The sequence below is a fragment of the Hemicordylus capensis genome, chromosome 1 (assembly GCF_027244095.1).
Source record: "Hemicordylus capensis ecotype Gifberg chromosome 1, rHemCap1.1.pri, whole genome shotgun sequence".
NCBI lineage: Eukaryota > Metazoa > Chordata > Lepidosauria > Squamata > Cordylidae > Hemicordylus > Hemicordylus capensis.
Window position 1 is genome coordinate 117621825 of NC_069657.1, and position 14613 is coordinate 117636437.

The window sequence follows — 14613 nt, forward strand, 5'->3', positions numbered from 1 at the left end:
ACTGCTGCTGGGGTCTATCGTGTTTCTTTTTAGATTGTGAGCCCTTTGGGGACAGGGATCCAACTTTATTATTTCTCTGTGTAAACCGCCCTGAGCCATTTTTGGAAGGGCGGTATAGAAATCGAATAAATAAATAAAAATAAATAATAATAAATGTAATAATAATAATATATTCTGCGACAATATCTATAACAGCAACAACATTGACAATAAAATTCAGCCATCGCAGGTCCTTGGGCAGGACTCGATGTCTGGATAAAACAAACCAGTCAATAACACCTGTCTGACTGTGTAAATAAATAAATAAATAATAATAATAATAAATATAATTTTGAAATGTGTTTTTTTTATTAGGAACTCACCAAATGAGTGAAGCTGCCTTTTTCCCTGGATGTTGATTTCAAGAACTTTATCATGGGCCAGATCTCAAGTCAGACACACACAGTTATTAATAAACTGCCAGAAAAAGTAGTCAAACATGTATCTCTGGTTCGAGAAAGTGGCTTCCTGACATATGAAGAGTTTTTGGGGAGAGTAGCTGAACTTAATGATGTGTAAGACTTCTACTGTTTTCTTTTGTACATAAAATGGCTTAATAATGGTTTAATGGCACCACGTTAAAACATTGCCAGGTTGAATGATTTGCTGCTGAAGATTTTCATTAGCTTCTTACTTACTAAAAATGTGTGCACCTCATTAAAAATAAAGAAGTTTTAAGCGTTTTAGAATCAATGTGTTTGTAAAATTGAGCCCAAAGAGATGACCATTTAAATCCATTATAGTAAAAAGAGATCCTGTGCTAATATATATTAGCCTAATATATATTGTGGCATGTGTTTTTGTAGGTCCAAACTTGCTTCGTTAGATGCAAATTTGTTAAGATTTTTGGAGCCAGCCAGCAGTTATGTATAGTCAGGGTCAGGGCTCATTTCTTTGGCAAGGTATTAAATGCAGCATAAAAGGCCCTAATGCAAAACTAAGCCAAGTGCCTTAGGAGCATCAAACTTAGTACTGTATATATGCACTAAAACTTTCCAAGAATAGCATTTAGGCCAGTAAGTACAAACTGTCAGTGACCCAGTCAATGTGGTGGACATTTTAATACTGGAGTAGCCTGAAAGGTAGTTATATTGAGTGGTAGGTATGTATGTAGCCTAAACAGTGTATTGCAAAATCCTTTATTCCATATGCATTCATCATAATCATATGAACTTTTAAAAACTATGTTAGAAGATTTACCCTGTACTGGATAAGGACTTCTGCTTTAGAAAAACTTGAAGAACAAAACTACTAAATAATACTGCAGTTCATCAAAAGAGCAAGACAACAGATTTTTGTTACAAAATCAAATGTTATTTTCCTCCGCAATATGAAATCCTAGAAAATTACATTGTTTTAAAATTGTTTAGAAGCACTGATTAGAATGAGAGATGGTAGACATAAATGCTCTAGGGTATCCAAACTGAGAGAGACTTCCAAAAACTGTGTGTTAGTTTTATTAACTATGTATTAAAACGTGATTTATTATTGCAAGTCAGTTGTACTCAATAAATAAAGTTCAATTTAGTTTTCAAGATTGGATAAGGGTCACCGGCACACACGTGAATAATGGCAATTCCACATAATGGCTAAATGATTTGACTATCCTCATTTCTAATCTGAAGTGACGTGTACTTTGCACTTCTACTTCACAGTGTTAAATGAATGTTTTATAATTTCAGAACTGCTAAATTAGCTTCTGGCCAGGACAAGCATCTGTTGTTTGAAGTGCAGCCAGGTTCCGACTCTTCTGCTCTCTGGAAGATGGCTGTTCGGGTAGTGTGTACTAAGGTAAGTTTATCAAAGCCTTTAACTTTGATTCCTTTTATTGCCAAAATGTAATAAGAACTTTTGGTTATATTGTTGAACTTTATGCCTACGTCTAGGAGAGCTGGTCTTGTGGTAGCAAGCATGGCTTGTCCCAATAGCTAAGCAGGGTCCACCCTGGTTGCATATGCATGGGAGACTAGATGTGTGAGCATTGTAAGATATTCCCTTTAGGGGATAGAACCGCTCTGAGAAGAGCAGAAGGTTCCAATTTCCCTCTCTGGCATCTCCAAGATAGAGCTGAGAGAGATTCCTGCCTGCAACCTTGGAGAACCTACTGCCAGTCTGTGTAGACAGTACTGAGCTAGATGGACCTATGGTCTGACTCAGTATATGGCAGCTTTCTATGTTTCTAGTTAGTGAAAAGGAGAAGGAATGAGAGAGATGTTTTTGTGGCTTGGTTGAAAGGACTACTGCTTACCTTGCTGTTTTCTTAATATATCCTATACAAATTCTATTGCTGTCAAAGAACCAGCAGGCTTCATCTTGCCACCGCTCCAGGCTTCATCTTGCCACCGCCTTGTTTTGGGTGCACTGCCATGAGATACCATGGCGGGCCATCGCCCTCATTGCCTCTAACCTCTGGCCCCTCAGGCAGCTGGAGGGCAGGACAGACCTTGGGGCTGTGCCCTCTCCAACCTGCAACCTCGGTGCCTGTCTTGTGTCTGGAAGCGTATTCAGAAAGTATGAGGAAGGACACCCCCCTCCCCGAGGAAGGACCCCCCTCCCCTACCCACTGGGCACATTTTGCATTCAGCTCCCGCTTCCTGTGGGTCACATGATGGAGCTCCTGCCCATTGCAAGAGGCTTTGTGTTCAGCCCGCCACAGCCTGGCGGGGAGAGCAGCAGCCGCCACCGCCGCCGCCTGGCCTCTACAAGGGTTTGGCAGAAGTTGCTCCCCTCCCCATCCTCCCCTCTTCCCTGCCCTGACTCAAGCACCATGCCCTGGGAAACCAGAGCTGCACCAGCACGCGAGCGCCTGCCCCCTCCGGATCCTGGGGTGGGGGGTGAAACAGCATGCCACGCATCTGCTTGGTCCTTGCCTCAGGCAGTGCATCAGAGGCTGAGGGAGACCTGCCATCTGCCTCTCCCGGAACACCTTCTGGAGGCAGCTCTTTCCTGAGCAGTGCCCTGCGAGCCGACTGCTCCCCGCTGCTAGGAGCCGTGCTGGGCCACCTGGCAAGCTGCCTGGCTTCCACAGAGGATGAGCAGCTGCCCAGCGGGCCTAGCCTCATGAAGCCACCCCCACCACCCCGAGGCCCCCACTAGCTCTAGCCCCACTAGATCAACATTCTAAGGCCATTCAGCGTGTGGGAAACCTTTGTGCCATCTTAATCTTTGGGATCATGTTGTAGTTGTGTGTACTTCTAAATATTCGTTATTTATCATAAATGGTGAGCTAAGAAACAAAAATGGTGATATTTATTTTCTTGATATTTAGATAAACAAGACAAGTGGCATTGTTGAAGCATCAAGAATCATGAACTTATATCAGTTCTTGCAGCTTTATAAAGATATTACAAGTCAAGCAGCTGGTGTTCTTTCACAGAACATTGCCTCAGAAGGAGCTGTGGAAGATCTGTCGTCTGTTGCAACGTGTCAGGCCAGCATGTGGATGGGAAGGTATTTCAGTATATTATGAACTTTAACACACAACCCTATTTCTTTTTTTCTGTCTGTCTATCTATCTATCTGGCTCCCATGTATTATTACTTTGTGAGTGTCAGAGATTTAGAGGCAGTACAGCTTAATTGGGGGGCTGCTCTGCACAACATAGCAGTAGTATTAAATGGATATTTGAGAGCAAGTTAGGAAATTATTTATTTATTTAGTACATCTCTAGGCGGTATACAAAATTTTAAAAATTTAAAAGTCAACACAGATTAAAATACATGAGACACAATAAAAACAATAGTATAGAACAGTTATTAAAACAAATTATTAAAATTCTAATTAAAAGCTTCTAATTAAAAGGAGAGACTTGAGGGTCTTCCTGAAAACAAATAGAGAAGGAGATGCTCTTATTTCAGCAGGGAGCATATTCCAAAGCCCTGGGGCAGCTACAGAGAAAGCCCAGTCCTTGGTCGCCACCAAATGGGCTGGTGGCAACTGTAACCGGACCTCTCCAGAAGGCAGCAAGGTTCATGACAAAGGAAGCGTTCTCTTAAATAGCCTGGACCCAAGCCATTAAGGAAATGCTCTTGGTTTAATGCTACCTCTACTACTGTGCTCTTTTAATGTTATGGTACATGATCTCTATTTGGGGAAGAGACTAATTGTTTCACTGACAGGACTTGTGTTTTGAAGAAATTCCACTAATTTTGCCACAGAAAAATAAATTATAGGCCATTTTAGACTTAATGGTTTTGCTTTTCAAAACTTTTTTTGACATAGTTTTCCTTTGACTGTGATCTGTTGCTTCCACTATTGCAGCTGCCTGGGCAAGAAGATATAGAGACAGGTAGCATGATGTATTCCTGCTACCTGGATATAGTATAATAAAGAAGAAAATTTACTGTTAAGAACTAAGACAATTACAAATACACTGACAACAGTGGAAGTTTGAGTACCAGAATTTATTACTCATACACCTTTCCTGGCTTCCATAAATGAAAGACCTACTTCATGTTGCAGATCTGTTTTTGTATGGTTGAAGCAATACAAGATCCCTCCTGTCCAAAGCATGATAAAGCCAATAATTCTTCTGTTCTGCTAGTAAAGTATGGCAAGAGTTATGACACATGTTGATGTATGTTTGACTCTTGAAACTCAGTGGTACAAAGCTTTTGACCAGGCAGGTTAGAAAGATTTCATTTTCCTCCATATCAATAGCAAGATGATTTGTTAACACAAGTATTACTTTAGTTGCTTCACGTAGTGGCCTTGTTGAAAAGCCTTGAGACTTGCAGGTCCACATAAAATAATGTTTTATCCAGCTGTAGGATACAGCCTACTGTCTTGAGCTAGGTGTTTGCTTGAAAATGAAGGATAATGATTTAAAGTAAAATAAAGTTGGAGTAGAGGGTCAAGTGTCTGGTCAAACAGGTCATTCTGCAAGTATCTGGTTCTGAATCACAATAAATTGTGGCTGGGGATGCTGGGAGTTGTAGTCCAAAAACAGTTGGAGGGCCAAGTTTGCTCTAAGCTAAGTGAATGTTTTGTGAATTGGCTGCCTGAATACTGAGTTCACTTGTAGAATCTGGAAATAATTGTTTCCTGTCTTGATCTTTCTACTGTTGCTACTGATTCTTGTGTTTCAGCTCTGCCTTCCCTCTCCCCCTGACTTATTATCCATATTTACTGCATACTTTCTTTTTCCAAAATATACACATCTATAATGTTAAAGTGTGCATAGTACTTTACGGTTCTTACTGCATTTATCTGACAATACTTCTGTGTAGTTGGTCACTGAGGTTCTCATTTTTCAGATGGAGGCTGGAGGGTGATGACTTGGCCCAAAGCCACCCAATGAGTCCAGCACTAAACCGACTTTCAAACAAAGTCCTAGGTCTAGTGTTCAACCCATTTGACCATCCCTCTCAAACCCATATCCCCCAGTACATGTATTCTGCTTCTTCGCTTGGTTTGGCACTTAGGTTTTCCATTTGCTTAATACATTAAACTGATGCTTCCTTTCATCCATAATATGACGGGGATTGTTGAGAGTTAAATAAATAATTTTGCCTGCTATAAATGATTTTATTCTTGTTTTGAACTACTGCTTTTATCACTTGTGATGTGTTTTTAAATCAATGTTTAGAGTTTACCACTTTGATATGTAAAAAGTGAGATAGAAATTTCTTGAAGTAGCAGAGGCAATTTTTCTTCTGTAATGCCATAGGGGCTTGGTAGAATGAAAGAACAAGGAAATCATCTGTGCATTATGACCTTTTTGGTTGAATGTGCATCCTTGTAATTAAATATTATTATTGTTATTTATTTACACAGTCAGACAGGTGTTATTGACTTATTTGTTTTATCCAGACATCGAGTCCTTCCCAAGGACCTGGGATGGCTGAATTTTATTATCAATGTTGTTGCTGTTGTTATAGATATCATCACAGAATATAGGCTGTTCCCAGTAAAGTTGCTTTTTGTAATTGGCTGATGGTGATTTCTGTGGCCCCTATGGTGCTTAGGTGCTTTTCAAGTTGTTTTGGAATTTCACCTAGGGCACCAATTACCACTGGGATTATTTTGGTCTTTTTCTGCCACAGCCTTTCAATTTCAATTTGTAGAACTTTGTATTTGGTGATTTTTTCTATTTCTTTTTCTTCTATTCTGCTATCTCCTGGTATTGCTATGTCGATTATTTTAACTTGTTTTTCTTGCTTCTCGACTACAGTTATATCTGGTGTATTGTGTGGCAGATGTTTGTCTGTTTGTAGTCAGAAGTCCCATAATATTTTTGCATCTTCGTTTTCTACCACTTTTTCAATGTTATGGTCCCACCAATTTTTGGCTACAGGTAGCTTGTATTTTTTGCAGATGTTCCAGTGTATCATCTCTGCTACCTTGTCATGCCTTTCTTTGTAGTCAGTCTGTGCGATCTTTTTACAGCAGCTGATTAGGTGGTCCACGGTTTCATCTGCTTCTTTACAAAGGTGGCACTTGCTGTTTGTGGTTGATTTTTCCACTTTTGCTCTTATTGCATTTGTTCTTAGTGCCTGTTCTTGTGCAGCCAATATTAAGTCCTCTGTTTCTTTCTTCAAGCTGCCATTCTTAAGCCATTGCCAGGTCTTGGTGATGTTGGATTTTCCAGTTATATTGTGCAAATATTGACCATGCAGTGGCTTATTTTTCCATTTTTCTGCTCGGTTCTTGACTTGTTCTTTCTTGTAGGCCTGCTTTTTTTCTTCATCATTATTATCATTACTACTACTACTACTACTACTACTACTACTACTTAGATTTCTATACCTCCCTTCCAAAAATGGCTCAGGGTGGTTTACCCAGAGAATAATAATTAAATAAGATGGATCCCTGTCCCCAAAGGGCTCACAATAAAAAAAGAAACATAAGATAGGCACCAGCAACAGTCACTGGAGGTATTGTTCTGGGGTGGATAGGGCCAGTTACTCTCTCCCTGCTAAATAAAGAGAATCACCATGTTAAAAGATGCCTCTTTGCCAAGTTAGTAGGGACCAAATTAGCAGGGAATATGTAGGTGACCATAATAATTGAGGTAGATTCCCCAATGCATCTGTAGTGTGATAGGGTGGTTTCGCTGTCAAGGTTTAAAGCCCTGTTCTGAACAAGGGGAAACTAAAATCTTCATAGAATGCTATTAAAATGTTGCCCAGGCAAAATGTGGTTTTTTGTTCATATTGCTATTGGAAGCAGCAAAACAAGTTTTACTTAAGTGTTGCCATAGTTGTACTGCTGGAGATAGATGTGTAATATCAAGATATTGAAGCTATTCTCACGATCACTGGAAAGAAAGCTAAGGGAGCTTAGCCTGCTTTCCAGGGATCGTGGGAACCACCTGGCTCTCAGGCGAGCCCGGTGCTCCCAAGGTGGCTAGCCTGCCTAACTACCCTTCTCCTAACACAAGGTTAATGGAGTGAGCGCTCCATTAACATCATCTTCTTGCTCGTGTGTTGCCCCGACGCATGGTGACACACGAGTGGACCCCCGACCAGGAGGCTGCAAGCATCCTCCCAGGCTCGGGGGTCTCTCTAGGATGCCCCGTGTGCTTGCGCGTGGCATCCTGGAACTTCTGGAGTGCTGTGATGAATTTGTGAGGCACTTTGAGGATAAAACCGTTCAGATCCACATGGGATTTGAGGCCATGTCTCAGGTGTCCAGAGAACCGTCTGGTTCAGTTACTATGGATGAATTTCAACTGTTGCGGTCTGAGGATGTGGACAGGCTGATTGTAGCAATCTGGCCAACCACATGTCTCTTGGATCCTTGCCTGTCATGGCTGAAAACAGCTAATCAAACGGCTAAAGCCGGGTGAGTTGTGGGAGAGGTTAATGCCTCTTTGTGGGAGGGGGCTGTTCCGCTGACTCGGAACAGTCAGACTGAGGCAGTGGTATGGCCCCTCCTTAAGAGATCCTCCCTATACCTGGAAGTATTGAATAACTATCGCCCGATTGCTAATATACCTTTCCTTGGCAAGGCACTGGAGAATGTGGTGGCGACTCAGCTTCAGGCATGCTTGGAGGCAGCTGAATATTTGGATCCATTCCAGTCCGGCTTTAGGCCTGGTCATTGCACCAAAATGGCCTTGGTCACCCTGGTTGATGACTTTTACCGGGAGAGGGACAGGGGCTGTGTTACCTTGCTGGTTCTCCTCGATCTCTCGGCAGCTTTTGATACCGTTGACCATGGTATACTTTTGGAAAGGCTTCAGGACTTGGGGGTTGGAGGCACTGCATTGCGGTGATTTCGCTCCTATCTCCAGGGTTAATGTCAAAGAGTTGTCATGGGGGAGTTTTGTTCAGCTCCTTGGGAGTTGACCTGTGGGTTTCCTCAGGGGTCAGTCTTATCCCCTATGCTTTTAAACTTCTGTATGAAGCCTCTGGGAGAGGTCATCAGGAGGTTTAGAGTGAGGTGGCACCAGTATGCTGATGATGCCCAGTTCTATCTATTCCATCTCAGTCAGGAGAGGCAGTTGAGGTGCTTGACCATTGCCTGGAGGCGGTAGTGGGCTGGATGTGGACCAGTAAATTGAAACTGAATCCAGATAAGTTGGGGGTACTATGTGTTAGGGGCTCTCGAGTCCATGAAGTGGAGAGATATCCTATTCTTGAGGGGTAGTAGTTACCCCAGAAGGAACAGGTGCATAGCTTGGGGATACTCCTGGATTCGTTGCTGTCGCTGGAGGCCCAGGTGGCAGTGGTGGCTAGGAGTGCCTATTTTCAACTAAGGTTTGTCCGCCAGCTACAGCTCTTTCTGGACAGAGATAGTTTAGCCACAGTGATCCAAGCTCTGATAACCTCCAGACTGGATTATTGTAATGTGCTCTATGTGGGGCTTCCCCTGAAGATGGCTCGGAGGCTGCAACTAATGCAGAATGCAGCAGCAAGACTGCTGACGGGCACTTCTGGCCAAATGCACATTGTGCCAGTCTTAAAGGAACTGCACTGGTTGCCAATTAGCCATCGAGCCAAATTCAAGGTTTTAACTTTGACTTATAAAGCCCTGAACAACTTGGCCCCCAAATACCTGAAGAAACGCCTTCTCCCATATAGACCCATCCATCAGTTAAGATCTGTAGGAGAGGCCCTCTTGGTAGTGCCGCCACTGTCAGCAGTTAAAGGGGTAGGGGCATGTAAGAGGGCTTTCTCTGTGGTGGCCCCTAGGTTGTGGAATGCCCTCCCCTCTGAGGTGCGCCAAGCACCAACATTGTGCACATTCAGGAGAATGGTGAAGATGCACCTCTTCACCCTGGCCTTTAGCTATAGATGTAGTGGTTCTTCCCCTCTCAGGCACTGTATTTTTTACTGTATTTTTTATTTTATGATGTATTTTAATTATGTTTTATATTGGTTTTATTGTAACCCACTCTGAGACTTTTGGGCGAGCTAGAAATGTAAGTAAATAAATACATTGCTCTCTCACACATAATTATAACTCCTTACTTCCTAGCATTGCAACAGCTGCCACAGCAGCACCTTTAAGAGCAAGCATAGCCATAAACTCCACTAGAGCAACTTCAGCCACATTTTGACTGAGTGAGTACACCTTGCAATGCAGATTGAAGAGGTGACCACAGCAGTGAGTGAAGCACAAGTTAGTCTCAAGGACAGACATGGAGCTCATCACAGCAATCACCAAGAAATACTACACAAATAGAGAGAGCTGCCTATCACTGTCCATTTCTCACCACAACAATATCTCACAAACAAAACAAACCACAACTCAAGGAAACAAGGCACCCAAGTTCTGCCTTTGCCAATCTGAGTTCCAGCAAAACCAGATAGTTATAGCAGCAGCACAGCATGTTATACTCAGTGCTGAGAAAACCACAAAATCAAGCCTTCCTCCCTTCCATCCTACCTGCCACATACAATGGTCTGACAAGAAACAAAGCTGACTCTTACCATGAGAAGAACTACTCTTCTTTCTTCTCTGGAGTTTATCCCGCGACACTGCTGCCTGCCCGCCTGTGTCTGCTTAACACCATGTCCTCATATTGGTGCTGGGCCTCTCACTTACAGACAGCCTGACAGTCAGGGCCCCAGTCCATCTTATCATGGGCCAAGTCATAGCGTGTGTGTGTGTATGTCAGCTTCACAACAGGCAGACTGTGACACATCTGGTTTTGGGGTACGCCAGTGTGGGATAAACTTGCAGTGGTGTTGCAGTGGGTGGGGGCGACCATGAGTCCAGTTTGGTTCTCCATGCCCAGCAGGGGAAGGTTGGCCTTCAGGAAGACCAGCTGCTCCACCAAGCCAGCATTCAGATGTGAGTGATGGTGTGTCACCATGTCCCCAGCCATGGAGAACACCCTCTCACTCTGGATGCTGGTTGGTGGGCAGGAAAGGAGCTATCCGGCAACCGTTGCCAAGTCCGCCAGACTTGGTGATGCGTTGCTCAAAACTGGATTGGCTCCATCGCCCAGCCTGCCACCAGCTCCTGCAGGTACTACAGAACACTGCTGCAGGTCTCTGTGGCTCCTCTCATCCCCCTGGCATGGTACCAGAGAAGCCCTCTGTGAACCACTGGGTGAAACGCGGAGGTGGCTCCCTTGGCCCTGCCAAAGACACCACACTGCTGGACTGGGAAGTGGTGGTGGTGCTGCCGCCACTAGGGCAAGACTGTGCACTAGCAATAGGCGTTCCAGCACCCTTCTCTTGGTCTCATTGCAGCCTCCTCTCCTTGGTTTGCCTAACCTCTTGAATCTGGGCATCTGGTCAGGGGTGACGGCCTTGCCCTTTATTCTTGGGTCACACAAGCAGGACAAAACATTCTCCCTAAAACGCCATGCAGAAAATATGTTTGTCATCTGCTTAGAACACATGGCAACAAGGTCAGTTGGGCCTCATGGGGGAAGTAGTTTTACAGCCTGGCAACTGAGAAGGCCAGGCAGGCCCTGTCCTACATTCCTATCATCCAAATCTTGCAGAGGTTATAGAGTGCATGCTTTGACCAAGACTTATTCAGAAGCCAGATTTCCACAGTTCTTCTCCTCTATGCAGATTCCTTTGGTTTGGATTCTTGGGTGGATTAAGCTTTGTGCCGCCCTTTTACCTTCAACAAAAAAAGTTTGCCTTTTTTTGTAATAAGGTAAAGGAGGGATTTTCTCCTCGCCCACTCCACCCTTGCTGCAGCTGCCACTGCCCACAGAGAGGGGCAGCAAAATTTGAGGAGGGGCAAAATTTGCTGCTCCTCAAATTTTGCCGCCATAGGCAAATGCCTGCTCTGCCTCTCCGTTAATCCACCACTGTTTGAATTGAGCAAAGCTTCCTAGGTGAAATGCACTTGAAGATCATCAGTCCCTCATCCAACTGCATAGTCAGGATTTCTGCTCCAGCAGAAAGAGGAGAAAGCCTGAAGAATTCGCTCACGTTATTCCACCACCCAGCAAGATGATTCCTATGTCTGGTAGAGCCTTCTCTGACTTGGAGAGAGAACACCTGCAACTCCTTTTTTCTCTGCCTAACTCGAGTTAAACCTTCTGTTAGGGCCACAGCCTGGGAAATCGTATCCAGTCCACTTTCTCTAACTCACCTTTCCATTTCTGGGAGCAGGATGGTCAAGAATCGCCCAGTCTAGGATCTGATTGTGTCCCTTTCTGACTTCAGTCATGGAAATGTTGTGAAATTGGATGTAAACTGCTCAGAGTTTCTTATATTACAGGTGACCTCTTGGAGGCTGCCCATGCCTGGGGAAAGGACTGCAGGGCTTGTTTAGCGCTAGTGACTTGGTAAGCCTGTCACTTGCAAACATTTTGATCCCAATTTGGAAATGGTCACAAGCCACACATCTTTAGTTCCATGTGTGGAAGTTGTCAGAAGCAGGCACTCAGAGGCCAAGTGCAGAGCCATCTGTCTCTGTTCAGAAGTGCATTGCACACATCAGAAACAAGTGTTTGTGTACAGAGATCAAAGGTGTGTCACCCACATGAATTCTAACCCGCTCCCCACATGTGAAGATGGAGCATGAATCTGTTCTCCCCATCAGTGGAGGATGCTCTCTCTCTTTTTTAATGCTCAGAAGTCTCCTCTTTGATTTGTATATGCAGAGCAGCTGTTTTGCACACAGAGTATCCTTTTCCTTGCAATTGGGTCATGGCAATTAAATCTACTTTATATTAGGAGGAATAATAAAGTTGTTGGTTGTAAGTGTGGATTATGAAGCAACTTATGAAGCAAAAACATTCACAAGAAATAGTAGAATGCTTTACAAAAGAAATATTCTAAGGGTTTAAATCTATTCTACTCTGTCATGCTTGCAAATAATATTACTGTCTGTATTGTAGGGTAAAACAGTTGACTGATGAAGAAGAATGTTGCATCTGTATGGATGGACGGGCTGATCTGATTCTGCCATGTGCGCACAGCTTCTGTCAGAAATGCATGGATAAATGGTAAGATACCCAACAATGGTTTTGACTGCATTGTATCATGAAATGGTCTGTAATCCATTTGACTGATTTCCCTAGAATAATATACTACAAAGGTATTTGGTAGGAATGAAAATTGTTGCATCTTTCATTGAAACAGGAGAAAAATGCATACCTGGCCTTGCCTTGTTGCCCTTAACCAGGAAACACTGGTCATAAGTGTATTGTGCATGGAATGTACTTTGCCAGAGCAACAAGCAAAGTAAATTTAATCAAGAAAGCTGGTGGACATTTCCCTTCTTAGTCTGATAAGTCTCCATCATTGCAAAGGGGAACATCACCAGGGCAGATGTCTGGCCAATTATTAAGTGGCATGCACAGCTGCTTGAAAAGAAGCATAATTAACTTTTTCAGTTACACACGTGGACAAATTTGTTGGTACCCTTACAGCTCATTGAAAAAAGTGTTTTATGCCTCCTGAAAAGTGATTAAATGAAAAGCAATTGTCCCATGTATAGCTGCATGCCTTTGATATGTCACCAAGTAAAGCAATTCAAGTGTGAAAAGAGATAAAGTATTGCTTATTCTACAAAGATATTCTAAAGTGACCTGGACACATTTGTTGGTACCCTGAGAAAAGATCATAAATAATTGGATTAGAGTGATTTTTCAAATTAGCTGTTTTCTTTAATTAGTATCACACATGTCTCCAATCGTGCAATCAGTCATTCAGCCTATTTAAATGGAGAAAAGTAGTCACTCTGCTGTTTGGTATCATCGTGTGTCCCACAATGAACATGAACCAGCGAAAGCAAAGGAGAGAGTTCTCTGAGGAGATCAGAAAGAAAATTATAGACAAGCATGTTAAAGGCAAAGGCTATAAGACCATCTCCAAACAGTTTGATATTCCTGTGACAACAGCTGCAAATATTATTAAGGTTCAAGATCCATGGGACTGTAGCCAACCTGCCTGGACGCAGCTGCAAGAGGAAAATCAACCCCAGTATGGGCAGAAGGATAGTGAGAATGGTAGACAAAAAGCCAACGACAACTTCCAAAGAGCTACAAGCTAAACTTCAAGGTCAAGGTCCATCAGTGTCTGATTGCACCATCCGTCGCTTTTTGAGTGACAGTGGGCTCAATGAAAGAAGATCCAGGAGGACTCCACTGTTGAAAGAAAAACATCAAAAAGCCAGACTGGAATTTGCTAAAATGCATATTTATTTATTTATTTAGTGCAATTTTTATACCGCCCCAACCCAAGGTCTCAGGGTGGTTGACAAGCCACCATGCTTCTGGGAGAATGTCCTTTGGACAGATGAGACAAAACTGGAGTTTTTGGGCAAGTCACATCAGCTCTATGTCCACAGACGAAAAAATGAAGCTTTCAAAGAAAAGAACACCATACCTACTGTGAAACATGGAGGAGGCTCGGTTATGTTTTGGGGTTGCTTTTCTGTGTTTGGCATGGGGTGCCTTGAGTCTGTGCAGGGAACAATGAAATCTCAAGACTATCAAGACATTCTAGAGTGAAACGTACTGCCCAGTGTCAGAAAGTTCTGTCTCAGTAGCAGGTCATGGATACTCCAACAGGATAATGACCCAAAACACACAGCTAAAAGCACCCAAGAATGGCCAAGAACAAGACATTGGACTATTTATTCTGAAGTGGCCTTCTATGAGCCCTGATTGGAATCCTATCGAACATCTATGGAAAGAACTGAAACATGCAGTCTGGAGAAGGCACCCTTCAAACCTGACACAGCTGGAGCAGTTTGCTCAGGAAGAGTGGGCCAAACTACCTGTTGACAGGTGCAGAAGTCTCACTGAGATCTACAGGAATCGCTTGTTTGCAGTGATTGCCTCTAAAGGTTGTGCAACAAAATATTAGCTTAAGGGTCCCATCATTTTTGTCCATGCCATTTTCATTTGTGTTGTTATTTGAAATAGTCTGTTGCATCAAAACTCTAAAGCAAAGTCTGATTTTTGTTAACTGTGGAATAAACAATGATGGGTGCCAATTATGTTTGTCACTTTCAAGTTATTTCAGAGACAATTGTGGGTTCTTCTTTTTTCGTGGATGGGTACCAACACATTTGTCACCGTGTGTAAATACTTGTCTCAAATCAAATGATGATCTGGAGCGAGATCCGTCGAGATCCATAAGTATGGGTTCTGCGCCTGCGCAGAGACCACGCGGTAGCTATGCGACAGCTTGCCGGGGCGTCCAA

At 43.2% G+C, this 14613-nt stretch overlaps 1 protein-coding gene across 3 annotated transcripts in view; it reads left to right on the plus strand.

The window, feature by feature from the left end:
• Positions 1-14613, plus strand: part of RNF141 (ring finger protein 141) — a 31562-nt gene that overhangs the window by 3367 nt on the left and 13582 nt on the right. For all 3 annotated transcript variants that reach the window (XM_053252388.1, XM_053252398.1, XM_053252378.1), the window contains 4 exons: positions 355-554; positions 1722-1830; positions 3308-3489; positions 12299-12406. In XM_053252388.1, coding sequence (XP_053108363.1) covers positions 415-554; positions 1722-1830; positions 3308-3489; positions 12299-12406 — 539 coding nt within the window. In that variant the 5' untranslated portion in view covers positions 355-414. The remainder of the gene's footprint in view (positions 1-354; positions 555-1721; positions 1831-3307; positions 3490-12298; positions 12407-14613) is intronic.